At 41.1% G+C, this 27,717-nt stretch overlaps 2 protein-coding genes across 6 annotated transcripts; one reads left to right on the forward strand and one right to left on the reverse strand.

Moving 5' to 3' along the window:
• The first annotated feature begins 436 nt into the window (after nt 1-436).
• Nucleotides 437-12,717, forward strand: shq1 (SHQ1, H/ACA ribonucleoprotein assembly factor). 4 transcript variants are annotated; one of them, XM_022224616.2, is made up of 11 exons: nt 437-518; nt 2,707-2,890; nt 3,480-3,544; nt 3,753-3,878; nt 4,330-4,496; nt 5,018-5,130; nt 6,562-6,704; nt 8,001-8,155; nt 8,645-8,822; nt 9,505-9,665; nt 10,135-12,717. In XM_022224616.2, exons 2-11 carry the CDS (start codon nt 2,748-2,750, stop codon nt 11,152-11,154), a joined length of 2,271 nt encoding a protein of 756 aa, XP_022080308.2. In that variant the 5' UTR covers nt 437-518; nt 2,707-2,747; the 3' UTR covers nt 11,155-12,717. The 4 variants fall into 4 exon arrangements, with proteins under 4 accessions (XP_022080308.2, XP_022080310.2, XP_086992083.1 ...); XM_022224618.2 differs by having other exon boundaries at nt 445-518; nt 2,710-2,890; XM_087135957.1 differs by lacking the exon at nt 437-518 and adding an exon at nt 535-866.
• Nucleotides 11,547-21,831, reverse strand: tmbim4 (transmembrane BAX inhibitor motif containing 4). 2 transcript variants are annotated; one of them, XM_087135959.1, is made up of 7 exons: nt 21,684-21,831; nt 19,735-19,968; nt 18,329-18,482; nt 16,937-17,045; nt 15,894-15,999; nt 14,600-14,751; nt 11,547-13,795 (listed from the first exon to the last, which is right to left on the reverse strand). In XM_087135959.1, the coding sequence occupies exons 3-7, from the start codon at nt 18,417-18,419 to the stop codon at nt 13,540-13,542; spliced, it is 714 nt and encodes a 237-aa protein (XP_086992085.1). In that variant the 5' UTR covers nt 18,420-18,482; nt 19,735-19,968; nt 21,684-21,831; the 3' UTR covers nt 11,547-13,539. The 2 variants fall into 2 exon arrangements, with proteins under 2 accessions (XP_086992085.1, XP_022080312.2); XM_022224620.2 differs by lacking the exon at nt 19,735-19,968.
• Nucleotides 21,832-27,717: the final 5,886 nt, after the last annotated feature.

The raw sequence follows: 27,717 nt of genomic DNA on the forward strand, positions 1-27,717 counted from the left end.
TGGATGTGCGAGAGGAATGCCGTACCGACAGACATGACTTGTCTTACTCAATGATACCGTCTACGACCCATCATCCTCATGGGCGTCACCAAGAAGGGGGTGACTTCGACAGCAATACTGACAACGAACTTTGGCGCAACTGGGTTGTTCATTCTGAGAAAGTTTTTAACGAATTTGACGTTTTCACCCCTTTCCTCCTTTCATTCTCGTGTTTTTAATTTTTTTTTAAAAATTTCGTTGTAACTATATTGAATTTTTTCAGTTGTTCCCCTGGGGGCACTTGCGCTCCAGCTTGACCCTGCCCCAGTGACACCCATGATGAATGTCCCAACCCCGGGCCGTGCCAGCCTGTAAGGCGATTTGTATGTGTGTATGTTGTCAGAAGAAAATGAAGTTTTATGACAATCACAATGGTGGCGCCCTTGCGTAAATTCACGCCGCGAGTCGAGTATGCACAGTCTCACTCGAGCACCCAGCAGGTGGAAGAACAGAAACAGAATTAAGTCGGCCTACATCATGTACGTTCAAACTTTCAGAAACATGTATACTTTGGTGGCAAAAGGTTGAGTACTAACCATGGAATAATAATTCAATCATTCAACTTTAGTGTTGAAAATAACCAATTTAAGTATTGGGTATTCGCTGTAAATGCTGTCCAGTTTTCGGACGTCTGGACGTAGGCCCTACATCATGTATATGTACAGTGTAGGCCTAGTGTACATGGTGTAGGCCCTGGGTATCGACTGTCGAGTGTCGTATCATGATGATCACGAACAGATCCGTAGAGGTGGTTCTGGTTGTGCCCAACACGTACATACTGCAACCTTCACGTTATTTCCACATAAAAAAAGGAATACACTTTGAAGGTGATGATAAACAAAAAATACGTGGTTGGGGATCACTAAAAAAGCAAAGCTTGTCGAGTAGCGATCCCCATAAATAATAGTAAACAATTTTTTTTTCTAAGGAATTAACACACAAACACACAACATTGCTGAGAGTGCGGGAATGACATAATTAGAACCTACCCTGCAGCTGCAACAATTACTTGTCCAAATGATTGTCCAACATCATATTTTTATATTTATGCTTAAAGAGCAAAAGATGAGAGATTTGTTTCAGAGAATTGACCGAGTTGCACAGTTTGGGACCTTCATGCTTCACAGTTACTTTAGAGGTTGTTGTACAAGCATAATGAAATTCATGACGTTGTCTTGTTTGGTGGATTCCTAATTTTTGTAAACATTGAACAAAATGGATTTGGGTAAACTCTAAGTTTTAAGTTGGTGCATGAAGGAGCCCAGCTGAAGAGAGTAAATATCATTAACATTTAGAATACTACAATTATAGAAGAGTGGATTCATAGTAGGTTCATAATAGTGAACATCATTAATAGTACGCAACACTTTTTTCTGCAACTTATTAAGACCAAAACCACCCTTTTCCCATGCAAGTATACCATATGTTATATGGTGTTTTCCATGTCATTAAGATTTCCTCAGGAAAAGTACATTTAAGCTTAGATATAATACCTAGGTTTCTGGAAATGACAGTAGATATGTGATTAATGTGTTTGTTCCAAGAAAGATCATCATCAATATAGAGACCCAAAAATTTCAGACAATGCCTAATTAGGAAAGAGTTCCATACATGGACATCACTGGACACCGTACCTATGCTTACACCCTATGTGGGCATGAGACTGGTCTGAAAATTTCTGAGAATTTTTAAAAGTAGACTCTCCAGTATGTTCTCTGCTAAATTTGACATTTCAGGCCATGTTATCACTTCCTGATGGCTGATTTACAACTTCAGGGAAAAATTAATGATACCCATACATGTATGTAGTATGGAACTCTTATCCCTATTTGTTTCACATGGATCTAGATTCTAACATGTCCAGTGCTGGTTCAGTACATTTGTCATGTTGATTAGGCAGATTCTGGAGCCAATACCTGTGAACTGTCAAGACTGTTGAACCAACTACATGTACGGATAGGTCCATGGATTACTGATGCATATCTGCGTAAAACAGATGGCTGTGTTTGTTTCCACAGTTCTAAATCTCGATCAGTGATCCCAATGCTGGTTCGCTCCATGTCAGTGAACCAACAAGGGATCACTGATCAAGATTCAGATCCGAGTGACCAGTTACAGCCAGTGTAATACATTTGTGCATGTATATGCAGGCCTTGATCTGTATACCAGCAGTCACACACACCACAGTAGAGTGATAAGGTGTACTTTTTTTATTGTAATGTTTCAATTTTTATGTTAAAACAAGAGTTCAGCAATGCCAGTATCCTGCCACCAAGCACTCACCACCAAACAAGAACTTCTACCTCACCTTGTATTTCACTGAAAAAAGTCCATTCAATTTGGGAAAACTGAGGTCAACTGAGAAAGACTGTTTTACAAGTAGGTCATTGTGTCTAAATTTTGTTGTTCAAGAATCTTGGTGGCCAGACACAATTCTTTTCAAACTCTCCTAATGTAATGCAGGAGGTATTCAAAGACATTTCTGTGGAGGATTAATATCGTTGATATGATGGGAACCAGACCAAGGTTTGATCTGCATTCTTATGAAGGACAGGATTGTCAGTATTTTACTGTACAAGTCATGGAAATTTATTGTCTTAATGTAAAGAAAATTTGTTTTATTGATTAAATAATGAAATGTATTACTGTTTTTGGTTACTTTGACAGCAGTCAGAGATTTGGTCTTAAAAAAACTGATGTATTGAAAAATGCTGACCCCGGCCTTTGAACTGAATCAGGATGCAGATTACCTGAAGATCCTGATAAAGGCACGCTATGCCAAGGTGACAGAGGTGGAGATATTTGTGGATGGGAATGACTTCAAGTTTTATGCCAAACCTTACTTCCTCAGGTATGCCTAGTTCATTAACCTTTCAGCCTGCTTACAAGCTCTAGCAATGTCTCTAACTCATTTTGAACCTGATGTGATCACTGGAGAAAATATGCTTCAACTCCCATCGTCAACTTTATCTTCATCGTCAACTTCAACCATAATATCTTTGCCATACCGTCCTAATCAAAGTCATTGGCTGTTCTCCTTCGTCCCCCCTATTCACTTTGTTTAGTTGGCATTCTTGGCAATGTGCATTAATCTTAAATGCTTTAAAATCCATCTGGAGGTTTTGGAGGATATTTTAGGATTGGGAAAGATAGAATCCAGCTTAATTGTACTTTTATTTAATGCTTCTAAAAACTTAAAATCACAAAATATATGCATTTGGGGTTTTGCATAGATTTTACAGGATTTAGAAAGGCGCGTATCAGGAATGTTTATGAGTTCGATTTTATTAATATTTAAAAGCAGTTTGAATAAGCCGTAATTGGAGGTAAAAATGAGTCGTCTTGATCAGCTGTAAGTTAAAATGGGTTGAATTACATGCTCAATTTGTTTTCTTGTGAAAAATTGATGTTTGTTATATATGTTTCTTGTTTAAAAATAGGCTACAGCTTCCTGGTAGAGTTGTAGAAGATGGCAGAGAAAGAGCCAAATATGACGTAGACACAGGTATAATGTCACCAGATACACTTTAATCTGTTTTAATCTGTAATGTTCTCAGTGTCATTTTCAACTATTTTAGCTGGAGGTGTTCATGTATATACTTAACCTCAAAACAGCAAATCTTTGAAAAGATGTGACAGATTCCTTTACAGTTTGGCAGCAGTGTACATTTCAGTGTGGTCCTGAAATTGATGTTTATTCTTTTTGTTGCAAGGATCGTTTGAAATCACCCTCCCCAAGGAGACACCAGGGGAAGATTTTCAAGGCCTTGACATGTTGACCATGCTACTGGCTCCAAGGGGTCAAAGGTCAGCTGAGCAGCCAGGCATTGAGGTCGCTGGTAGGTCACATTGCTGAATAGGTCACATATCTCTTATCTTGGTAATGCAACACATTTACAGCACCTCTCCCGTGCATGTGCACATGGATTGATCAAGAACCAAATTTTTTAGGGGGTGGGTAAACTTGGGGGGGGGGCCAAACATTTTCCAAACATTTTGTGGCTTGTCTGAAGAGTGAGGCTACATTTTGTGGTGTTTTACATGCTTTTCGGTGGAGGGGATGTGAAATAGACCCAAAATATTGGTTTTCATTATTTGAAAAGAAAATTTGACTTCTTTCAGGGGGTGTTGGCCCCTCCAGCCTCCGCCCTTGCTTGTGCATTTCAAGGGTTGCGGCATACTTTGCAACAAGCTAAACGGATGACATGAAAACTGTTACCTTTACCCTGGTGAATTTGACTTGCTCCAAAGCACCAATCATGCGACCTTAAGCCTGATTTTCCTCTTCAGGCGAGGGTGAGGAGGCAGGGGAAGCGTGCCAGGCAGTAGAAGATGACCAGGGGGAAATTGACTGGCAGGTTGAACAGCAGCCATTCCAGCAAGACGAAGACTCCCTATGCGGTGAGACAAACTATGGGTTTGCAAATAAGAGGAGTGGCGTCTTCCAGAGGTTGCAAGTGAGTACCTCGAGCTTGCATCTGCGATATGATTATAAATTGAAATGGAAGGGATATCCGGGTTTTCTTTATGCATTGCCAAACTTTAATTGAATTGGTATAAATCCATGTCATCTTCATCTGAAGGAATGCATCTCCATGTGGGACCGAGGTTGCAAGTTCTGTGAAGTGTCTGTCATAAACTCTTACATTCAGTAACCAACCGTGGTGATCATAGCTGGTACAAGCCTCAAGCGGTTGACTAAAACATCTTCTACAAAGCTTTGTTGAAGTCCAGCCCCTGCAAGTCCTCAGAAGGCAACTAGTCTCAAATCAAGTCACCAGCGGAGCTAATAACAAGGGCATTCTGTTTCGTTCTGGCTGGACTAGTGAATAGAGTTGTAATTACCTGTGAACAGGGGTATGCTGAACTAACATGTCAGACTTTGACCACACCCTAGGCTACTTCACAAATTTATAACAGTTCTGACTGTTTGTTGGTCAGTCAGCTCACTTATTGAAAAGTGTGGTTTGTGTTTCAGGAAGAGCTTTGCGATATTGTTGATGTGCCAAGGCCGGACACGGCACAGCTGATGGAGAGAAAAGAGGCCAGACAGGCTGTGGAAAGTGAAAAGTTTGATGGAGACCATTATCTGTGAGTAATTTTTGTGCATTTGCGGCATTTGGAAAACTTCATCATAGGTGAAAATGAATAACTCAATCACTGGCACTCAGCTCACATTATGTTTAAAACAAGAATACACTCGTGCAATTTCTGATAAATGAATACAAGTTGGTCTAAAAATCACTACAGTACAGCGCGGCTGTAAAAACACCAAATGTTCGGTATAGCAGTGGTTCGGTAAAGTGATTTTGGTCACCATTCACCCAATCCCCAGCTCTGGCTCATTCAGACGTGTGGTGGCCTGTCTCACGAATGTGGATATGTGGTCAGCACCTCAAACTTTCATGCCAAGATTTAAGTTAAAAAGATTATTTTTTTTTCCTTTTTATTTCAGCTTTCGGGTAGTTCTCATTGGGAGTTGAATTGTCAAATGAAATCACGTTTGCCTTGAATCATTGCATAAAAATTGCTTGCGACATGCAGTATGGCCACACTAGTTTCCTGCTGCTAAATTGGAACTACCTGTGTAATAGATGGGCCAGAGCTATTGTATAGCACTGGAGCCACATGGTACATTACGGAAGCTGGCAATGTAAGAAATGTTAGGCATGCGTTATTGAAAATGATGGAAACTACGAAAAAATGTAATGAAGATTTCTGCGAGTTGCGTGTCAGTCACAGATGCTAATCTGTGCTTCTACTTGTGTATATTTGCTGATTTTTTTGCGATGCCTTTATTGCGATAAAGCAAAGCAAGATTTTCCATATCTAAGAGTCGCTCCTGTTGCATGTACTTGGCCCCTGCTGTACATGGCCCCTGCACACGGGCATGTATGTGCACATACTATTGTGCATGGAAATGTACTCTTTATAGGGACTACACTTTCTGTTGACCGTTGATCCTTTGCAAGTACGATTTTCTCATAACTTTTAGGTCTTTATCGTCAGCCCTAAAATATGTCTTTTATTTATTTTCAATTTTCCATAGAAGTTTAACCGTAACCTCACTGGAAACTATAGCGTACTACTTAGCAGTAAAATGTAGCATACAGTGCTGTGACTTGTATGGGTACATGACCTTATTGTTCTCTGAAGCCATAAAGTGCTATTACTAAGACAATGTACCATACGGTGCTGTGGCTCTGTATGAGTAACAATGGAAGTAACCTAGCTAGAAGTAGTAATTTGTAGCGCTAGGTCCTTGAGGCTCAGGCTACTACGTAGTATTTTGTAGTACTGAGATGACATGCCGGGGGCTCGGGTTATTAAAGGAAAATTAAGGGGAATATTTGGTACACCTGATATTGTCTGTTATTAGCAGTTTTTGTTATAGCGGCATTGTACTGTATACCATGCCTTTCGATTCTAGGAGCCTCTTTCACAATTTGTGCCAAACTGCTCTTATTTTCTTTTTATTAGTGTGACCATCTGCCATTTGCTGTTATTTCTTTTTCATCACAGGGCTGATCTCTACCAGGATGACTCAGTCATCGAGGGCTTGCTGTCTCACAAACCACCATGGCATCAGGAATGGAGAACCCTACAAGCAAAGAGCAAACAAGCCACCAATCAGAAGGAACCAGCAGACAAGGAGGAACCAATCGGTGAGCAGTTTTTCACCATGTCACACCTATAAATAAGCAGAATACCAGGACCCAGTGCCTCTGTCATTGGGCATACGGTAACACTGCAGCGGTCACCATTACCCCCTTCCCCATCTGTTCTCCTTATTTCCCTTTGTTTAAAGTAGAGATAGTGGATGCATTTCAAGATTCTTACCTAAATGATCGTGTTGATGACATCATAAAATAGAAGGGACCTGTGTACCCATGAGTCACATTCTTTCCTTTTATAATACATGTGCATATGTACTTGTGTCACCTCTAGAAAGAGGTTTGAGTACACCCATGCATTGAGATGCCCTTTGTACATAGAAACATAAAGTGTTGACCACAGGAACCTTCAGGTTCAGGGATGTCCATTTCTAAATTTGCCTTAAAATGGGCATCCAACTTGCTGATGTTGTATATATTTGTACTTAACATAGAAAAGATTGTGCAAATATGGCCAGTAGAGTGTTAAAAAGTATTCAGGTCCCCTTCTGGCTAGAACTTTGGAGCCTACCTGGTAAGAATTTATCATTCTCTGAAATGGAAATGGGGGGGGGTGTGGCCAGGTGGTTAGGGTCTGTGGCTTCCAATCATAGGGTCGGAGGTTCGAATCCAGCTGCTGGCAGTGTGTTGTGGCCTTTGGCAAGCCACTTCACTCCTGCTTGCCTCTCTCCACCCAGGAGTGTAAGTGGGTACCAGCATTAGCTGGGGAAGTAACCTGCGGTGGACTGGCATCCCATTTAACCCCTTCACGCCGGGACGCGTTAAGACATGCCGTAAAGATTGAGATCCTCAGCCCCTTTTTCAGCTATTATTCTTGGCCCACGCTCGAGCGAACACGGTGAAAGAAGGCAGACCCTGGCTCTTGTGTATATGGTAATTGGTCTTTGTGTGTAGCCCAGAAATGAAAAGAACAAATTTGCATCATAATCACCAGCTTCACAATAGTTCCCACTTTGAAAAGAGGCAATGGGAATGCGGAAGCCTGAGTAGAGCTGCATGCCACCAAACAATCTGCCTTTTCACTGTGTAATTCAAAGCGTGCAGAGCACGCTGAGCCACAAACCAAGAATTTGCGGTTTGGCATGTGGCCTTCATGGCCAACTGAGGCTGGAATTCTTGGAGTCGGCTTTCGGAAAGAAATTCCCGCCGAGAAGGGATGAAGGGGAATAGAAATATTCTCAGTTGTTTCATTCCATGGCAACCGGAGATAAACACCGGCCTGATGAGCCAAATTGGCTCAGACCAGACTTGCTTGCTTGGAAATGACCTGTCTCTCTTACCCAACAGTGCTTCTCACTGAAGATGAAAAGGAGCAGATGAGGCGGTTGCCTAGGAGACACTACCTTCTGAGTTCCGAGACGGAGAGGAGTGTGCTGCTGAGCCTAGTGGATGTCATCTTTGCCTATGCCTACAACATCAGAACAACACTTAGTGAGAACTCGGTAAGCTGGTGGTGTTGGGTTTGTCATTCAGCACTCAAAATGAAACATAAGAAAAAATGGGGGAAAAAATAGACCTCATGAAAAAGAAAAATTCAGAATTTTAAATGAGAAAATGATAACGTAATAACCTGATGTTATTTCCGGTAGTTGACTCTAGAAACTCCTTTTTATTATGGACATGAATTAAAACTCTGTTTGAAATGAAGCCAGGGCTCATAAGTTACAAGGCATTGAAGTGAATTAACCAACAATGCCCATATTATATGCCAACACAATCAGGAGTTACAAAAAAAAAAGATGAAATTAAAGGATCTTTAATGTTTATTTCATCATAGGAGTGGCATTGGCCTTTTCATTGACTGACAGTTACATGTAATGTTGTGACAAATGTATGTTATCAGTTTTGCATCTTGAGTCTGACTACCCGAGTCTAGCCCTCGACTCCTCATGCTTGCAGCCATAGATGAGAATCCTTGTCTCTCTCATCAGGTCGAATCGGCTTGGACAATATGCAAACTGAGCCCCACCCTGTCTTGGCTCGACTGGTTCACGTCGCTGGATGAGATGGTAACCGTCTGCTTTCGCAGGGCCCTCTGCTATCCACTTTACCGGCACTGGGAGCTCACCAATAAAGTCTTCCAAGATGTCAAAAAGATATTCTCATTAGGTATGAGTGCTGCAAGTTCACAACGCATCATAGAGGAGACTTTTCGTTTAATGTATGGAGCAATGTGTAACTGGAATGTACTTGTATCGAATCCCATGCACACTTCTGTTGGTGTAGCTGGAGCTGAATTTTACACCAGGGAACTTTTATTCCATGGAGAATTTTCTCCAGATATTAAGGGAAGGTGTAAGCTGGAAGGAGAAGGGGAACACATCTGAAGAACTGTGCTCTTCCGCTGTAATTATGATCAAAAACGTGTAATGTGCTGTAATTTATTAGCCTTAATAGTTTACTGCCGTTGAGTAAAATTCATCTTTCTTGACAGCAAATGCAGACTGTTATAGTGCAATTTCACTGAATAAGTTTAAAGTTTGCATGAACTGCAATGTAGACCTCATTAGTATCTGCTTTTACAGTTGTATGGTGGTCACCAGGCAAAAATCATTGGTTTTCTGGAGAGGCCTTGATTTGTGTTTTCTGAGAAATCAAAAATCAGTGTACTTTGTTATTTTTGGAAATCACAGGATGCCACTGCAGGTTTTTTTTTTGTGAACCCCACATTTTGCTATCTAGAGGCTTGAAGTTATATTGACAAATCAAGCAGATTGTAAGAAAAGATTAACTCCAGCCTGAAGAATTGAAAATAGAAATGAAGTATGATATTTTTTTTTAAATAAATTAGGAAGGCGGCGGCTCTTGAAGTGCCTGCTTGAGGTCCATCGTGTATTGGCTGCAGACGAGCCGCACTACATTCTGAATGAGCTGTACATCACAGACTACTGCGTGTGGGTTCAGACACTCAGCCATAATAAGATAACATCCCTTACCGAGGCCTTGAAAAAGGTTACTGAATTTTTTTCTACCCGATTTTGGGTGAAATTTTGCCAAACCTGACCTTCAGTGGGTATGCCTTTTGATATAATTTCCCGTTCTCACTAAGCACATTGTGTGGATATTCTTTTGGATTAGCCAGTTTTGTTGTTTGTACTTCCTTTACTGTTACAAAGTTGGAAGTTTCTTTCGTTTTTGATTTCCCAGTCAAATATCCTTCATGAAAAAGTAACACTTTGCTTGAGCTAGTGGAATAGGACAGAGTGGGTTGATGGATCAAAACTGTAGGGTCCATGTGACCTCGAAAGTTCCCCTTGGAAGCATTTGGCCTGCAACTGACATTGTAAGCTAGACAGAGAGGCTTTATTATCACTTTTTTAGCGTCATTTAATCTGCTGTGATCTGGACAGTTGCATCCGGTTGGCCATGGTGATCTGTACAAATGTCATGCTTTGTGCTGTTTTTTTTTCAATCAACGCAGGTGAAAATTTCCAAGAGCCAAGTTGACTTTGGACTAGAAGAACTGGAACAAGCTGCTGAGCTGGCGATACAGGAGGACAGTCAGGGACAAAATGACCGGGGTGCAGTATCTTCTGTACACCAATATGGCTACCCACATATTCTCTATGATGGGTTGGAATCTGGAAGTATCACACAAGGCACAAAATCCCAAGCCCCATTGAAGCAAACAGAATGCAGAGAAGAAACCAGACATGGCAATGAAGCAGCCAGCACCGCTGATCTGTGCACCAGTAACGGCAGCCATGACTGTAGCGAACTGGGTACATATCAAAAAGGGGACTGCGCACCGGTGGAAGACTCTTCAGTGACTGATGTTGCCACCAAAATGGCCGACTTGAAAGTTTGTTGGGATGCCGGTGAAAAGCCATCAAAAAGTGATGAGGAGCAAACACATAGCTTTGTCTCAAAAGAGGACGTGTCAGTTTCATTGGATGTGTGGACACAGAGGCCACCTTCCAAGAAAATTGAAATGTATGGTGAAGACAATCCCACCCCTGGTTCACAGAGCCAGTCAGATTCTACGAAGGAGGGCACAGATAGGAGGAAAGACAAAGAAAGCCGTCCGATTGTTTCTGGCAGAGATGAAGGTGAAACCGATGCTATTGATGATGTCACTGGCAGTGATAGTTCCTTGTGCGGAATGCTTGGTTGTGATGACTCTATGCCAGTTGTGGACATCAGCGAAAGCTTTTTAGATGCTGAGGTTCAGCATTCGGAAGCAAGTACAGCTGGAAGAGAGCTAGTGGGTTGTGACAAGTCAAAGCAGAAGCATCTGCAGTCCCAAGGGCCACTTGATGCAGTACAGACTGCTTCCCAATTGGAGTCAGTAACCGAGTCCTCAAGCAATTCTGAATCAGACTCCAGTGAAGGATCTGAATCGGGCGAATCGGGGTCTGCATCAGATTCTAATGAGGGATCTGAGAGTGAACCAGAGTTGACAAAAGATGCAGAACCAAGTGGAGTGTCCGATCAAATCTGAGCCTGTGTGAACCGGGGAAGTTAGCAGTACCAGCTGCCTGAGAATTGAGTGAAATTTGAATTTCATCTAAGCTTGGGCCTCAGGGAAAAGCTATGTGTATGAAGAGATGAATTCTTACGTGGGTCAGGGCAGATGCTAGATTGGATCTCTTAACCCCAGACCTCCAGACCCTTCGCTCTCTCTAACGCAAAGTATATCATAACTGAAAGAAAAATAGGCTTTGAGACTCATTTCTTTGGTAGACTCTGGCCACAGATAAAAAGAATAAGTCCTTGGAGCCTCTTCAGAGCTGCCATGCCTTTGGGTTGAGTTGAGAGGTTTCTGGTGTTCTGAATAATCAGCAGGCGGTAGTTCACCAAGATAACAAGCATCGAGTCATGACACAAACAGAATTGAGATGTTCATTCTGGGATCTTTAATGTCTGACTCTGAGGAGGGATGAGGCCACTGTATAAACAATTCAAAATACATCCTGTTGGAAGGGAAACAGCACTTATAATTTTCCATTTGAAACAGTTGTTTTAAACATTGCGCCTACTTTCATATCGATTCAAAATTTCTCACTTGCCACTTTCTAATTCATTCAAATTATCTACGGGTTTGTGTAGTGAAAATTTGAAATGGGGATTCAAGCAGCATATTTCCGTTTCTTATCCTAGAAACAACTACACTATCATGTATGCAGCAGCTGATTTCACAAAATGAGGCATAACTTTGACCCATGCGTAAGCCTTGTGCCACAAATTTGTGCTGTAGCTGCACAATATACTTACGTTTCATTTCAGGAACTGTTGCTAAGCTGCAGAACATTTGAATTATATTAAATTTCTTGGATGAGGACAGTCATTGCTTTTATGACAGTTAGTCCTTTGCAATATTACAATAGTCATTAAAAGTCGACGAATTACCTCTGCCCACCATTATGAAAAAGTTTTCGTCTTTTCTTCGTTGGAACCGGACAGAAAATTTCAAAGTTCTCCCACAGCCCAAAAAGTTTTATGTTGCCTTTGTAAGTTCAGCAACGATGAGCCATAACTGAACATGAGTTTGTCAAATCATTCATTTTGATAGGTCCAGCACAACTTAAGCTACCTAAAAAGATTGTGCATGTTACACCATAACTTGTTGCGCAAGTCAGGGACTTAAAATACACTTAGTGCGTAAGGTTTGTAAAATCGCTCTTGGTTCGCAATAAATGTAATAGTGTGGTGTGACGTTACACAAAGTCTTGTGAAATCGGCTGCAAGTGTTAGATTTCCAAAGCAGACCGCAAGTCATACATCAGGACAAGATATGATTGCATTTGAAATGCATGGATGCAAAAATCTATTTTCAGTGTAACTACTCCTTTGTTTCAACTCTGTACCTGTTGCAAAAATAGGAATACCTTTATTTCTTCAACATACTTAAATAATCCTTTCTGCTTTGCAAGATAAATTTGTACGTAACACTTGTACATGTACATCATCCCTGCACCTCAAATGTGTATTAAAAAAAAGATATATCGCTGAATTGGTTTGTATTACATACACCTGAATAAAGCCTGTACACTTCTAAACTGAACCTTCCTCTTAACATTATTGTGGTAAATGCCCCATTTATTCCCTTGAAACCCACGCCCATTTGCAGCAGTACATGTACAATTCAGATGACTTGGGGGGGGGTGTCATATCAAGTCACTTGTGGAGTTGGATTTTCCAACAGAGTCCTTAAGATAGTGCCATGATCTCTTGGATACCTGGAGTATTCTGTTTGGCCAGTTTTGAGGAAAGACCTTTAAACATGGAAAGAACCTTGCCAAACAATTTGGACCACCCCCAACATACAAACTGGAAAACCAAAAGCAAAAGTGAAACAAAAATCCAAATGATTTAAATGAAACGTTCAAAGTGAAAGCTGAAATGAGATATACAACATAATCTTTTACTTCAGTTCCCTTCTCCTGTAAACTCATGCAGAGGCTAACACGACCTCTTCCATTGCCATCATCTATTCCAAAACAAATGCATGCACTAGTTGGTCACATCATGGTCAAACTGTGGTCACATCACAGACTGAAGAAGAGAAACGGTCTGAATGGAATCGGTTTCCTTCTGGCAGTACTGTGCTCTGATTAAGGCAGATAAATTTGGCACTGCACAAAAGGCAATGCTACGTTTACAGACGTGTGGCAGTTTGAACAGCCAATGATGTCTAAGCACCTTTTCCGTCAAAACTTTGCCCTCTGTAATGATGACAAAAAGAAAAGATGCATCATGCACCATATATCACTGTGTTTTGTAGCTTTCTGATTTGTACAAAGGAGGAACCAAATATAAAAACAGAAAAATAAATTGAGACACTTGCAACTGAAAACAGCGTCAGCGACAAACGGCCAATGCACATCTACTTCTTCTGCGCCTCCCCAAGAATGCGCAGTATGTGCAGGAAGAGATTCAAGATGTCAAGGTAGAGGTTGATGGAGGCCAGGATGTACTCCTCCGGCGAGAGCTTGTGCATCATCATGTGGACGTCGAAGACGATGAAGGCACAGAAGAGGAGCGCCCCAAAGATGGCCAGGAGGAACTCCAGGGTGTCGCTGTGCGGCAGGAAGATGTGCAGCAGGCCGCTGACTATCAGGATCAGCAGGGCAGAGTACAGACTGTGGGTAGGGAACGAGATGTGATGGTGAAGAATGTCCGTCTGTTTGTGGTGTGGGCAAGGGAGTTTGACACAAGCAGAAACATTCACTGTGAATGAGTGAAAGAAACTTGACTTGTTCTACAAAGAAATAGATCGCCCTGGTGGAACCTTTAACCCATGTGAGCATTTCCCCTGCAGATAAACTCGTGCACAGGCCAGTGTATAAGAGGCCCCAATGTATATGCAGCACATATGAAGTAAACGTATTAGACTGGTGAATATGCCTGTTACATACAGACCAACGAAGCTTAGGCATCTAAGACAAAGTGAACAACTGAGTTTAACTTTTAAGCAAGAAAAAGCACAACACACAGTTTTAATTAGTGTCTGTTGAAAGACTGATCAGTTATTTCTTCTGACAGTTATGCACATTTGTATGCAAACAACTCTTGGCAGGGACAGAAGCTGCTACTCTGAGCTGATCAGAAAACCCAATGAATTCAGACATTTTAAGGCCATTTTTGCAAAGTAGCTCCCACCCACATGAAAGAAAACAAATCATGCGGGTTTGTGCACATTCAGATGAAAACTGGTGTTGTCTGCTTGATGCTATAAATTTGTAAACCCATGCAAGCATGCCGTGTGCCTGTTTCAGGGGAGCTCTCATAAGTAGTCACAAATACACTATCTACTGCGCTGGCACACACAGCCTGTAAGAGACATTAAGAGCATTTTCAGGGGGGGAGCACTTGCACGTGACCTGCAGCCATATACTACATTTCTGAAGGACCGCTGCTAACAATACAGTAGTCTTTCCACCTACCCTGCACCCCAGGAGCTGAAGTCTCTCTTGCTCTGCATGGTGTAGGCCGTCAGGCTAAGTGTCACCACCAGCGTCAGGGTGAAAGCCTCTAGCACCACGCCCTTGTTGTAAAAGGTCACGATGGTGCCCACGCTGTAGGCTTCCACGAGAGTCTGCATACAACAATGGCCAAGGAAAAATAAAATCAAACTACTGATGCTTTACTGCTCCACTTTTCTCACAGGTGTAATTCTTGCTCTTCAACAACTGCTGAAACACATACAAATTGACATGCACCAGTGCGTAATTATCTATTCCAGGGCAGTGATTACACAGCAACAGCTTTTTAACATTTAAAACCTGCCATACAACTTTCTGGTTCCACTGGTTTACTAGGCTTAGCCTAGGTGTGCGATGATAGTGAACGAGGTGATTGATCATAGCAATCATCATACGCCACTGTCAAATGCCTTGTGAGGAAGGCTAGTGACTAGGTAAAATCAGACAAGTGTGTAGCAGGCTTTATATGTACATATTCTGCACTAGTATTGACCGTGAGGGGCATCGTCATGGTTGCTGCAATGGCCTTATACATGAAGGTCAACCCTTCAAAGCTTAGGGGTCTTTAACGCAAATTACGCATCAAAAGTGTCATTCAGTGAAAACAGTTACATGTACGTGCATTAACTTTACTGACTGTCCAAAATATAGCAAGTTTTTTATGCATTTAATGGAAATTTGAAAAACAAAAACAGAAACCCCTAAATGCCCCAAAGCAGCCGGACATGTCAAGAAAAAGATTGAAAGTACAGGTACACCGATAAATGGGACAAAATTTGGTATGCTATGCCACTGTAAAGTGCTCTAGGTTTCCTTCCAAAGGTTTGCCCCTTTGCTTTTACATTTGTTTTATGTTCTACACTTCTAACAAATTATATGCGAGCTCTTCTTTTTACAGAGTGCTCTGTGTAAAAAAAAAGGAAGAAAGAACACCCTAATGCAATTGCTTATTTATTCCCTCAGCTAAAAGCATCTGCTGAGCTCTTCCAAAAATTCCATCGAGCGGCCCCTTCCAGGAGAAGCTAAGAAACTGGGTACACTTGAAAACAGTGCAAGGACCTGCAACTTTGATGTCTCTTCCAACAGAACCCGAGATCGGGTTAATAATTGATGACATCAAGTGGTGCATACTGCCAACACGGATTAAATTTGATTGCGCCCCACTTGAAATTGTCCCCTCTGGCACTTGATGCGCTGACTAGAAGAGGGGGGAAGTCTGGACAGCTGCAGATAGAGAACTGCACTTTGTACTCACAAAGAGAGCTAGAAGGATCATGTTGGTTGGTGATTCTCTGCGTTTGACAAACAAGGCCAAGAGGAGGAAGATGGAAGACACGTAGGCTACGATCAGCATCCCTTGACTGCAGGGAAAAAATGGGAACAAGTACTGACGGAGCTACCAGGGAAGTCGCCACCGTCACTATTTTCAGTTGTCTACATAAATACTGATCCTACATGTAACTTCATTTTTTTTGGAAGGAACCTTGTTTAATCTTCAACAATCCTGCATCTTGCAGAAGTCCAGTGCCATGTGATCAGTAGTTTGTCCCCAGCTTCCATCAGGTGCTCTCTGGACACCCTCCTTAATGCACCAGAATAGACCTTATTCAAGAAGATGCCATTTTTGATCTTGTTCCCTGAACCTGTTCTATGAACTGTAAATCATTATGGATGGCACCATACTCTTTTATAGTTGGTGTGCTTTTCACGCCTCCCTTTCAATATTTTTCAAAATCTGGCTTAAACCACAAAGGTAGAGTAGGCAATTTGTCAGGAAATTTTATATCATTACTTTTTTACCCTAGCTATCCTCAAGTTCCAAAAATAAAAAGTTGACCTCACTTTTAATTTTCACGAGGCCAACCTTTGATTTGTGAATAAAGGCTATGCAACACAGGTGACATGAGAACCCTTCTGAATACCACACACGTGAAATGAGAACTTGGCTGAATGAAACCATTGCAATGGATGCATCAAAATGCATCCAAATACACTGCAGTGCGCAGTGTATCCAAGCCTCATCCCTACTAAGTCATATGGTGTACTCTGGTATTTCAGTTCATGGTTAAATTCAACTACATGTACATACAACTTTTTTTTCACTGGCGGCATATTCTGTTGCAATTAGCATGGGCAAGGATAAATTCCAAGAGGCCTGAGGCACCGTAACGTAACAGTAGGCCCTATCCTCCTCTATCCTGCTAAATCCTCCAAAACTACAGGTGGATTTTGAAGGACTGGGAAGATTGAAAGATTTACTAATGACACTGTCAGGGTCCGTTTGTCTGGAACACCCACCTGCTCTGAACGTAAGCCTTGACTCCATCTGTATACATGAAGATGGCACCCACTACGGTTGTCACCAAGAGCTGCGTGCTGAGAATGCCAAAAACCTTGCGTAGAAATCCTGTACAGATGATAAGGATGCATACAATCTCTATAAACCTTTGGGCTTCAAAAATTTCTGTGGATGAAATGCCTGATATTCCCACAACTGTGTGCAGAATCTAAAACTTGTCATTTAGAGTTTCCTTGGACATTAAAAGAGTGATGCGGCACATACCTGGAATGCTTTACTTAGAATTCGTTTCCCAAGAGGATGTTCAATTTTGAATAATGTGCGTAAGCACCACGCCTAAGCACAACATACATGTAAATAACTTACCGGTGTATTTGTAGGTAAGCATGTTTATGAGTGAGGTCATGATGCATTAAAAATCTTACAAAAATTAACCTGCAAAGCATTCTGCACTATGAGTATAAATGCTCCAGTACGTAATACGACTAACAAGTGCACATGTAACTCCATGGGTGGTAACCAAGTCTTACCTGCCTTGTACATGTACATGTATAATGTACATGTATGTACATGTACACGTAATAGCAGTTACTTAATGTCTGTCCATTGCCTAAATTTGCACACAGAATAGTCACTCTTAGCTTTCCCTTTAATATCAACAGTAGACTGATGTATGGCCCCACTGGGACATGCACACAACCTTAATTAAGTTGAATTTGAGTGGATGTTTCGAGGACAGTATGGATTTCTCTCTTGAACGTACCTGTAATGAATACTGAACAACCAAAACGTGCACGATTGGCTGCATGTTTCACGAACATTCCACACATGCCGCAAGTTAAACATCACTCGAATCAATTTACAAGTATATCTCGTGCCATTGCCAACTTGTTCTTTGGTACACTACGTGTGGAAACACTCACACATTGCAAGTGGATTAATGGAAAGCCCTCCTTGTAAATTTCCGGTAATTTGGGGGGTAAATTTATTTGAACTTTGCTCAATGGATCATCCTCTTTTCTTGCCTTTAAGTTCAAGAAATTGCACTGCCACTAAACAAATGACTATGACTACAGCTTTTATTTGATATTGAAGGGAAAAAAATCTGGATATGGTCAAAGAACAAACAGAACTCCAGTGAAATCAAAATGAGTTTGGGGGTGAATTTAATGTAATTAGACTCTTGTTTGAATGCCAGAGTTTTTGCCTTTAACTGAGTTAAATAAAGTCATTACAAAAGAGTAAATTTATGTGTTGGCATTTATTAGGAAAAGCACAAACTGGCAAAAGTGTGAAATGATAAAGGTACTGAAGACACAAATTTACTCAAAATCTTCATATGTGTCTGTCAGAATTCATTCGCAGAGGAAACAGTTTTTTGGATTCCTTACCTAAGCGGATGGAGACATGCGCTGTTGCCACATTGGTGCTATAACGAAAGTCGTCCACTATGCTCTCCACATCATGTGCCTTGGTGGCCATCTTGTCAAATGTTACTTACTTTCAGCACTCGAAAGAAGAATTTACGTCTGGTAGTATTTCAAACTGGACAGAAAATAAAAGGCAAACTGCATTTCTGTGTTGGAATGCCAAGAAATATGGAAAGTGGCACTTGCAAAATACACATACGGTGTGACTGAGACGAAGCCACAGTTTGCCTATCAAAAGCACAGTTGTTCAAATTTTCATGGAATTTCTAATAATTGGCACTGATAATGCGTAAATGCAGTAAACATCAAGAATAAAGTGACCTAAAAATGTTGAACATTCTGTTAATCACAGTAACTTTGTAGCACTCTGGCTACTTGTACAACCAATGGCCCAAGCCGCAGTTTAGTAGGCAAGCTTCAAACTACAAGTATTGCTGGATGGCTAGCTGGAGCAGTAACTCCAGCCCTGATGCTTGCAAAATCTGGAAATTTGAATTTCCAGATGCCATGAACATTAGGCCTAGGTTTACCCAAGCTACCAGTACTCAATAGCCAGTCCACTGCAGTTGCCCCAAGTGTAGTCAGAATGGATGGTCAAGTCAGACCGTAGTAACTCCAACTAAACTGTTGCTTTGGAGAACAAGTTGCTTAAGAATTAAAACATCATTTTGAGTTCATGCACCTGTACATGTAGCTCAAACTACATGTACTAACTATTGCTTTTAATTGAATCTTGAAATAAATAGCAGGATATGCCACTTTCTTTCAGGATTAGGCGCTCTCGATTTAATTCAAAGTGTTTTGATGGCAAATTGGATCTAAATCAGAAGTGACACTACTGTAGTTGTGATTCCATCTTGTGAACATGAATTCACATTGACATACACATGTACAGGGCAGGAACTTCATTCTTGAAAGGGCAAGGCAATTTCTCATTTGAAAAGGACATTTGTCTTAGAAAGTCAACTTGTCTATGGGGACATTTCAATGGGCAGAGGCAAAGACTAGGGGCATCAAGGCAATTGCCTCCGACGCCTTCGTGAACTTCCTGCCCCGCATGTAAGTCTTGGCAATCATGGTAAAAAACCAAAAATGTCTACGTCCTCCAACCCCCACTGTGCAATAAAGGTTCTATGTCCAATATCCATATTACGGACATGTGAAAAATTGACATGGTACATTGGACCATCACGTACATGCATGATCGCAACACTGGAATGCGATAAACACCTCCTTCGTTCTTCACTAAAAAAATCCCACTGAGACCAGTAAGAGTCCCATTTAATCCTATGCTGATGTTTATGACTCTCAGTGATTATGTTAAAAGTCTGATATGGGCTTAAGATTAGTCCAAGGAGATGACATACATGTAACTGTGGTTGCACAATATTCTTGCATGCATTCCTAAACTGAAGGCGTGCCTGCGTTGTGGTGACGAACTACTGTACTGCCTGAAGGTACGTGTATGTAGTTTGTAATGTACATACAGGTATCGGTATCAGTAACGTGCCCTACCACCTGTTCACAAGCATTGTCAAATCGTAGTTAACATGGATGTCTTTTTACTTTTTGTCAGTGGATGTCTCTACAGAGGCTTATATCTGAAAAGTACAAGTAAAAATAAAACATGGTACTGTTAAACACGTAAGAATTCAACATAAAACCCCAAAGCTTTATTACAACAGCATGAACATAATGACATCATGGCATTTGACAGGCAGGTGATGTACAGGTGTATGTACATGTATGTCACATGGGGCACAGTAATTGGTTAAAATACCATAGATGGACATTGATCCAGTGCTATCGTACATGCCATATCTCCCCCATGTCATGAGCCTGTAGCGTCCATGACCGTTTAGTTGCCAGGTCAATTAATTTCGCCACCTACACAGTATACATGTATGTAGTACACGTATATGTATTGTCAAATTGTCTGATTGGTTTTCACAGTCATGACAGCATTCAGGAAGTGGCAAAATACAGTATGAGGGACCAGGCGCGTACAGTCACGGTCATTTGTGCTGGACCATTTTGAAAAGAATGTAGCATCCTGACAGTGACTGTACTTTTTATAGTGGCTGAGCACAAAGTCCAATGTTCTGGGGAGTCAAGAAAATTTTGAAAGCCTAATATTTGGCCTGCCAATTTTCTAACAAAAATGTAGAATTTTTTTCTCAGTCCCAGATTCATGTCTTTTCATTTATTCTCTCATTTATCATGAATGTTTATTGACATGAAAAAGGTGGAAACAGAGAAAGCGTTCCATTCCAGGGACAACTGGTGCCCCTGTGCACAAACCTAGTGTTTTCTACGTAAATGCTTCGGAATTTTCTCAGTTAATTTCACTTTGTGGGACATATCACTTTCTGCCGGCTGGTATATTATTTTGAGGGAAAATTGGTGTTGTCCGTATATTTTGAACTCTTTCTGGAGGGAAGATCAAATTCTTTCAAATATTTCAATCTAACGGTCTGCGACCATAGTTGTATATAGTCACCAGGTCCCTTCTTTAAACCAATCAGACTTGACAAGCATGACAAAAGGGCCACATGTACATTGTTGGCTAGGTGGTAAAAGTAGGGACCTGGTGACAAACGGTATACTGTCTTGGATGTTTAGTCCCTAATTTCACCACCTACATGTAGGCCAATATTAGCAAGTCTCATTGGTTTTCCTTGGCTTAGGCCTAACTTACGTGGCAAAATAAGGGACCTGTGACTATAAACCTTATTGCTGATACCACGTGAGTGATTTTGCACAATGGTAGAAAGGCATTATGGGAAGGAAAAAGGAGCAAACATTGCCCCCTATAACTATTCCTTCGCACAATGCCTTTCTACCATTGTGCAAAATCACTCATGTGGTATCAGCAAAAAGGCTTATGGTCCATTTATTTCTGGAGGGAGGATGGCCTCCTTCATGTCCTTGATATTATAATCATCTCCCTACAGGAGAATTAGGAGGAATTTCTACCAAGTACATCATGTACCAAGTCCATGGACAGCCTTGCATTACAACACTGTCACCTGACTGTCTGTAGCTAGGGCGTAACGTTAAGCCGAACACATGCCTTGAGGCCTACTGTATGTTCATACATCATGATCACGTACAAGTATCATCATGGTATCATGCAAGATGTAGCCATGATTAATAGAACAATGATACTGTCACACGATGACCGTGTAATGGCATGACGTACGTATAGACATGATGGATACGTGTTCCAACATCATAACTACAGCTGTAGTCATGGTGGTAGTAACTAGTATGTGTAAAAGGGATTTCCCAAAAACGTAAACAAACTAATACTCACAGTGTACCTACAAATTGTTCGTTACACTACAATACACGACAGAAAAGGAATGAAATGAGCACAAAACCACCAGTTGATTTCATTCGTAGTCTATACACTGGTGAATGAACGTGACGTATAATTCACAAATTTCAACATGAAAACGCACCTCGAAATGTCAAGAGAGGGCGGACTTCATTTTTTCAACCCTGCCTTGATTCAATAATGTGTTGTCGACCAACGAACTTTATCCTATACTCAAATATACAGGTACATGTATGTAGGCCGTTACCCCGAAATATAAAATGGAAAATTGGTTTGCTTTAGAACAATGCTTAATTGAAATGCTTAAATGAAGAATAGCAGGATCCCAGATCATTGAAACAGGCAAGTACACAAGATGGTATTTCTGGAAGTATTTCTGAAAATAAGTGCGTTCTGCAGTTGCTGGCAATTATCCTGGCCTAACGGCCAATATTTAGCGGCAAATTGAACCAATTAGTCATCAGTTATCTTTTAGACGAGACAGATACAAGTGTTGTGGGCTGCTACTGTTTTATAAATTGTATGCAAGTTCTCTTTGATGCTTCAAACTCAGCGGTAAAGGAATTGCTATTAAATTGTAAATAAAGAGCTCCATTTGGTGTTCTGGCATGCCATTCTAACAAATCCAACGTAGTGAGGGAAATGGTCAATTGAACCGTTGCTTAACATCAGGCTCATACCGGCTAACTTCGACTATCCCCATTATGGCAACTGCCAGTGTCGAGTCACGAATTCGGCTTCAAAACGGTGGTGGATCCAGCGGGCACCACAAGGCATTTGGTCGATCGGAGGGGTCGAGGGTGCCGGGAAGGGCGAGCCGGCCCCTTGTAAGAGACATTCAACCCCCCAATCTCCAAGGCGTGCAGAAATCCTGACCTCAAATGGAAAAAGTCCATAAGCTACGGTAGCCCCCATTTTTACACCCCTTGTTTCAGAGCTACCTATATACTTAAAACTTACTAGTTCTGGATTCACCACTGGGGCAAAACTGTCATGTGATTGAAAAGTTTTTAAATAGCCACTTGAGACTAGAGTGGTGACTTGGAGCTGATTGAAGTGTTTCAAATTTAGTTCATTTACAGTGTCAGTGAGCTATTTGTTGACAATTGTGTTTTATTTCTTTATCACAAGCAGAATGGGCCACGAGCGTGGTTACTAAAGAAGGACGACCTTAGTACGTTGCACTCCATCATGCCAGCGGGATATATTATACGGTTCTAATCTGTTAACTTAGGCTCTGACGAATCGACCCAATGTTTCGATATGATTACGTACCGTCTGAGACTACACGGCCAAACTATTCGTGGAAGATCCCGCAGTGCAGAAGCGTATCCAGCAGGAGGGCAGGGAGGAGAAAAACGGATTTTTTCTTTTAAGAAAACTTCACAGGTGAGTGTAGGTAAAAAAGTAATCAGTATATTTATTATCAAATATTAGCACCAAAACCCTAAGAAAATAACACCAGCAAATAAAACAAGGATATCGAGACCACGAGTAAGGCAGTTTTTCACCTCCAACATCATGATATTGACTGACCCTGAAGCCGCATTCGCTTTTCTGACACCTAAAGCTGGAAGCGCCACTGCTGCAGTGCTATGACCAAGTACTTTTCTACAGTCACATACGTATCCTACACAAAGTCTAATGAACCCTGAAATAATTATATTCATTCCCAGGAAACGCAGCCGAACCGACTTGATGCGCCGATGCATGGAGTCACTGCAAGTTTACATTTAGCACAAAGCTTGATTTTTTCAAAAGGCATCTCTTCGCAAATGCTTGCAAATGAATTTAAATCCACTAGGTTGATGGCAATAATATAGCTTGAGCTTCCAACAAGGAAGAGGCATTACAACCTCCAAGCAGATTCACATTTGCGGCCTATTTCAAGATGAATGCTAGAGGTTAAACTCTAGTTGGACGAGTTAAACATTAGTCAACCATCCATCAAAGGGACGATCTAGATTTTCAACTAAGACCAAAAAGGTCTCCGGTATCATGTTGTAGACCTTCACGTCGGCAAAATAAAAAGGTTTTTTTTATTTGGTACGGTATAAAACGATGTCCAAAAGCTGCTTAACTAGAGTTCTGCTACTGCGTAATTTAACGTGTTTTGATGGGGTTTGGTTGAGCAACATGTCCAGTAAAGGAGTCTCTCTAGTTCCCCATACAGTTAGTCGGGCATTCTTTTTCAGACGACGTCATTTCTATATTATTTAAACCTGGGAACAAGACAAACGGGGTGGTCTTACGTCTTGTGTACATTTACAAGCTGAACATACTCTTAAACAGTAAAAACTGCGGGGGCCAGTGTATTTTAGTGTTGGTAGCGGTCGGCATTACGTGCGCATCTAGTAGCGATGGACATCGCACGTTAAACGTGTATCGTTTCCAGAAAAAAAGAGAGTAAAAAGACCTTAAAAATAAAACAAGAAACAAACAAAACAAAAAACAAAGAAGGCGCGTCGCCCCACCACTTTTGGTGTCTGCTCCTGACCAGAGACCGGCGACTTTTTGTGGCCTAATGAGAGAAAAGCAATTTGGAGTCTACTGTATTTCTCTTCCTTCTAAGAGCGTGTAAATAGTAGCCTCACCCCTAAGACAGGCCCAACAAAGTTACATGAAAGATTCCAAAGTTTTCGGTTCCCCAAACAAGTATGCCCCCTGCCAAAAATTTGTACTGGATTCACCCTTGCATCTATTCATCTTTTGCTGAGAAGGTTCTTTCCTGTCCCATTGGGACAAAGTCTCCATTGCCCTTCATTGGGGAGTTGTTTAGTTGCATTCGTCACAACAGCTTTCTCGACATTGGCCAAACAAATACCTTTTCGGTTGGTAAAAGGAAGGACACACAGACTTCGCATTATGATGAGCTACTAAGCAAATTGGTTTCAACTAATGATCTCGATTATCAAAATGTTCCCTAGGAAAGAGTGGAGTACCATGGTACGTATGGCTCTTATTTATATGGTTTAGCCCATAATTAAGTTAAGAGGCTTTTTGTGGTATAGATATCTTGCAGGGCAATTCATTTTCCGCGGGGAAGCCTCCCTCGTGCATACCCTGTTGAGCAAAAGCACTGGCTTTCAAAATGATAGCCATGCAGACCCTCTATAGCGGCTGAAAACATCCAATCGTCCTCAGGACTGTTCACCAATATAAACCAAGAGCTTTTGCCTGCATGTATCGAGAGGTTCCAATCATCCATTATAAATTAATGTACTGAACCTAAGTTAGGTATTCATGAATAAAAAAAAATCCCGTCGAAGCAACCATTGCGAGCATTGAGCATGGCCTGTACATGAAAGGTTGAAATGGGAACCTCGTAAGACAAGATGCGTTAATTAACCAGGGAATGATAGGCAAAATCAAAAGTTAAATGATTTTCCAAACGATTTACGCAAAAGTGCTGCTGTCGCATGAAACTTACTCGAGCCTTTTTCATGGATTGGAACATACTGACTCTGACGTGAGTGCGAATTTGGATTAATCTAACTCTTATACTGAAGTCGTCTGAGGCTAGGGTTCATTAAACCTCTTTTTTCATTTTCATTATAAGTCACTTGAAACACCTGAGCGGTCATGTTTTGTTTAATGACCAAAATACTCTACCCGGGCCCAAGTATGTACAGAAACTATGTCTCCGCACGTTTCGTCTTGTTCCGTTGAATTATTTAATTATTTTAGCATTGTAAACACCATCACTAACAGGCTACCAGCAACTAATGATGCCCAGGTTAAAATGCAAAGCAACCTGACTGTAAATGTCAGTGTCGGTAATCAACAGCACAGCACCAACTTTTCTGCGTAAACATGATACATCTGTTAAGCCCTTTGTCCTGTACATTCTGGGACAAAGAAATGCGATGTCCTGTTGTATGCATATCGCATGCCCATTGGTTTACGATGCTTTTCACGGCGTCCGGGAATTTCCAACCACCGTTACGAAACGCACCAAACGCTGCCGACATTGTTGGGAAAAATACTCCCTCACATTGTAGCCCATTTGCCGTTATGCCCTCAATTACCTTTCGACGCTCTTGGCCGCTAGGTCATCGTACATCCACCAGAGAATCAAGCACAATTGAAATATTCTGAAGGCTGCCTCCGTAGCTTCTAGTGGACTATTAAGGTAGCTACTAAGATTAAATATTTTGCAAGAAACTCAGTTAACTTTACATTTTTCACTTTTATATTGGAAGCAGAGGCGTAAAATATTATAATTATTAGGGAGGGGCGCGCGCAACGTAGGCAGACCGAACCAAGTGAACGCCCAAGGCGTGCAGCAGCTGCAATGGTACAAGAATATGGCTTGGGCATAACTTCCTGCTGGGAGGTAATACAGCTTGTGAAATGTGCCAAAATAGGAAACCAATATTTTTTTACAAATTGCGAGGCCTTAAATGTGAATAAAGGTTATAATATTCAACAGTAGACTTGTGAACATCGTTATCATAGACTGACTCTGTGTTTACTAAGATTTGATCAACTTTGCCATCTTTGGAAACCCATAGATTGAATCAGCCCCCCCCCCCGTTTTCTGAACACGACCCTTTGCCACTGGGTCAAGATACTGAAGTTTCTGTTAAGCTCATCCTCTAAAATACTGGTGACGTGTTCTTTAAAGAAACTGGGAAAATGTTCAAGTATAATAGAACTAAGAAACTCTATTTGTGTGAATAAATTCGGCAGTGAGCAAATCGCTCCACGCTTCACCAATGTTAATCCACATCCAGGCTGTTCTGAAATACCGTGATGTAGTATTGGAAATTTCGGTTCGTTACTTCTTGTGATGTTTTGTTCACAGTAATGTGTGTTCATAGAACGCAATTTCAAAGGATCCATGCAATGAATCGAGGGCGCTTTAGCCTTAATGTAAATCCGTGGAAAAACTGCTCAGTTTGCATGTTTTTATGTTCAAATTGTTAACTCCAAATTTGCTACTTGAAAACATTTCTGAGAAAAGGTTGCTGACTGGCTTATTGCTATATACTTACACAATAAATTACCAAAGGAAATCAGTAGCAGTGTTACAAACCAAACCACAAGCAAAACAACCACAACAACCACAACCACAACAACCCCAATCACCACCACCACCACAACCACAACGACAACAATGACAACGACGACAACAACAAACAACAACAATACCAAAAAATGCTTTGTGTATAAATCAGTGCAACATTGAGGCTCAGTGCCTTAGATGACACCATACTATTTGCTCATGAATATGAAAATGTGCATCAGCATAACAAGCAAAAAAGCTCCAAAATATGGGTTAACATAAACAACAAGGTTAACTGAAACCGAAAATGTGTAATTTCAAGGGGTTTTTAAAGTAAAACTTAGTAACATATTTCTATTTCATGGTCCCTTTAAGGTCTTCAATCTGCATGCTTCTGTCTCATCTCAATGTTTTCTTTCAGATCAGTCGATGCGAGCACACGTACGTCGATGTATTTGCCCAAGCCTTTAAAACCACAGAGATATACATGAAGAGCTGCTTAGTAACGTCCAGACTGGCCCGCAATGCGTTATTTGCACGTACTAAACCCAGTACGTGATTTCAGATTGAGTCTCCACCATTTCCTTTTTAATTTGTTTTATTTAGGAAAAAGCAAATCAAATTAAGGTGCAATGAATTAAAAATGAGTTGAATGAAATCCGCGTGGTTCCTTTTGTCTATTTCCAATCATTCGTTCTATGAGCTGAAAACGACTATTTAGTAACTGCTACAAGTGGAATTGGCATTCAATGAATTAAAAATGAGTTGAATGAAATCCGCGTGGCTCCTTTTGTCTATTTCCAATCATTCGTTATATGAGCTGAAAACGACTATTTAATAACTGCTACAAGTGGAATTGGCATTGAAGAAAAGGCTCTGTACTTCCAAAGGTTGAACAGTTGCAGAGCACTTGTCGCTGACGTAAAATTTGGCCAAGTATACTGCGGTGCATTGACATAAGTTTGCAATCATATGCCATGTATTTTATTTGTGAAATTAAGG

The sequence above is a fragment of the Acanthaster planci genome, linkage group LG04 (assembly GCF_054643075.1).
Source record: "Acanthaster planci isolate LZ-2023a linkage group LG04, COTS_SCS, whole genome shotgun sequence".
In the NCBI taxonomy this organism is placed as follows: domain Eukaryota; kingdom Metazoa; phylum Echinodermata; class Asteroidea; order Valvatida; family Acanthasteridae; genus Acanthaster; species Acanthaster planci.

Excerpts from the sequence above, each read along its gene's own strand:
- tmbim4 (XM_022224620.2), bottom strand. The coding sequence starts at position 18,419 with ATGGCCACCAAGGCACATGATGTGGAGAGCATAGTGGACGACTTTCGT. Across the intron at positions 16,000-16,936 it reads AAGGCTTACGTTCAGAGCAG|TCAAGGGATGCTGATCGTAG; the intron begins GTGGGTGTTCCA and ends TTTTCCCTGCAG. Across the intron at positions 13,796-14,599 it reads TTCAGCTCCTGGGGTGCAGG|TCTGTACTCTGCCCTGCTGA; the intron begins GTAGGTGGAAAG and ends CCCTACCCACAG.
- shq1 (XM_022224616.2), top strand. The coding sequence starts at position 2,748 with ATGCTGACCCCGGCCTTTGAACTGAATCAGGATGCAGATTACCTGAAG. Across the intron at positions 6,705-8,000 it reads AGACAAGGAGGAACCAATCG|TGCTTCTCACTGAAGATGAA; the intron begins GTGAGCAGTTTT and ends CTTACCCAACAG. Across the intron at positions 8,156-8,644 it reads CAACACTTAGTGAGAACTCG|GTCGAATCGGCTTGGACAAT; the intron begins GTAAGCTGGTGG and ends CTCTCTCATCAG.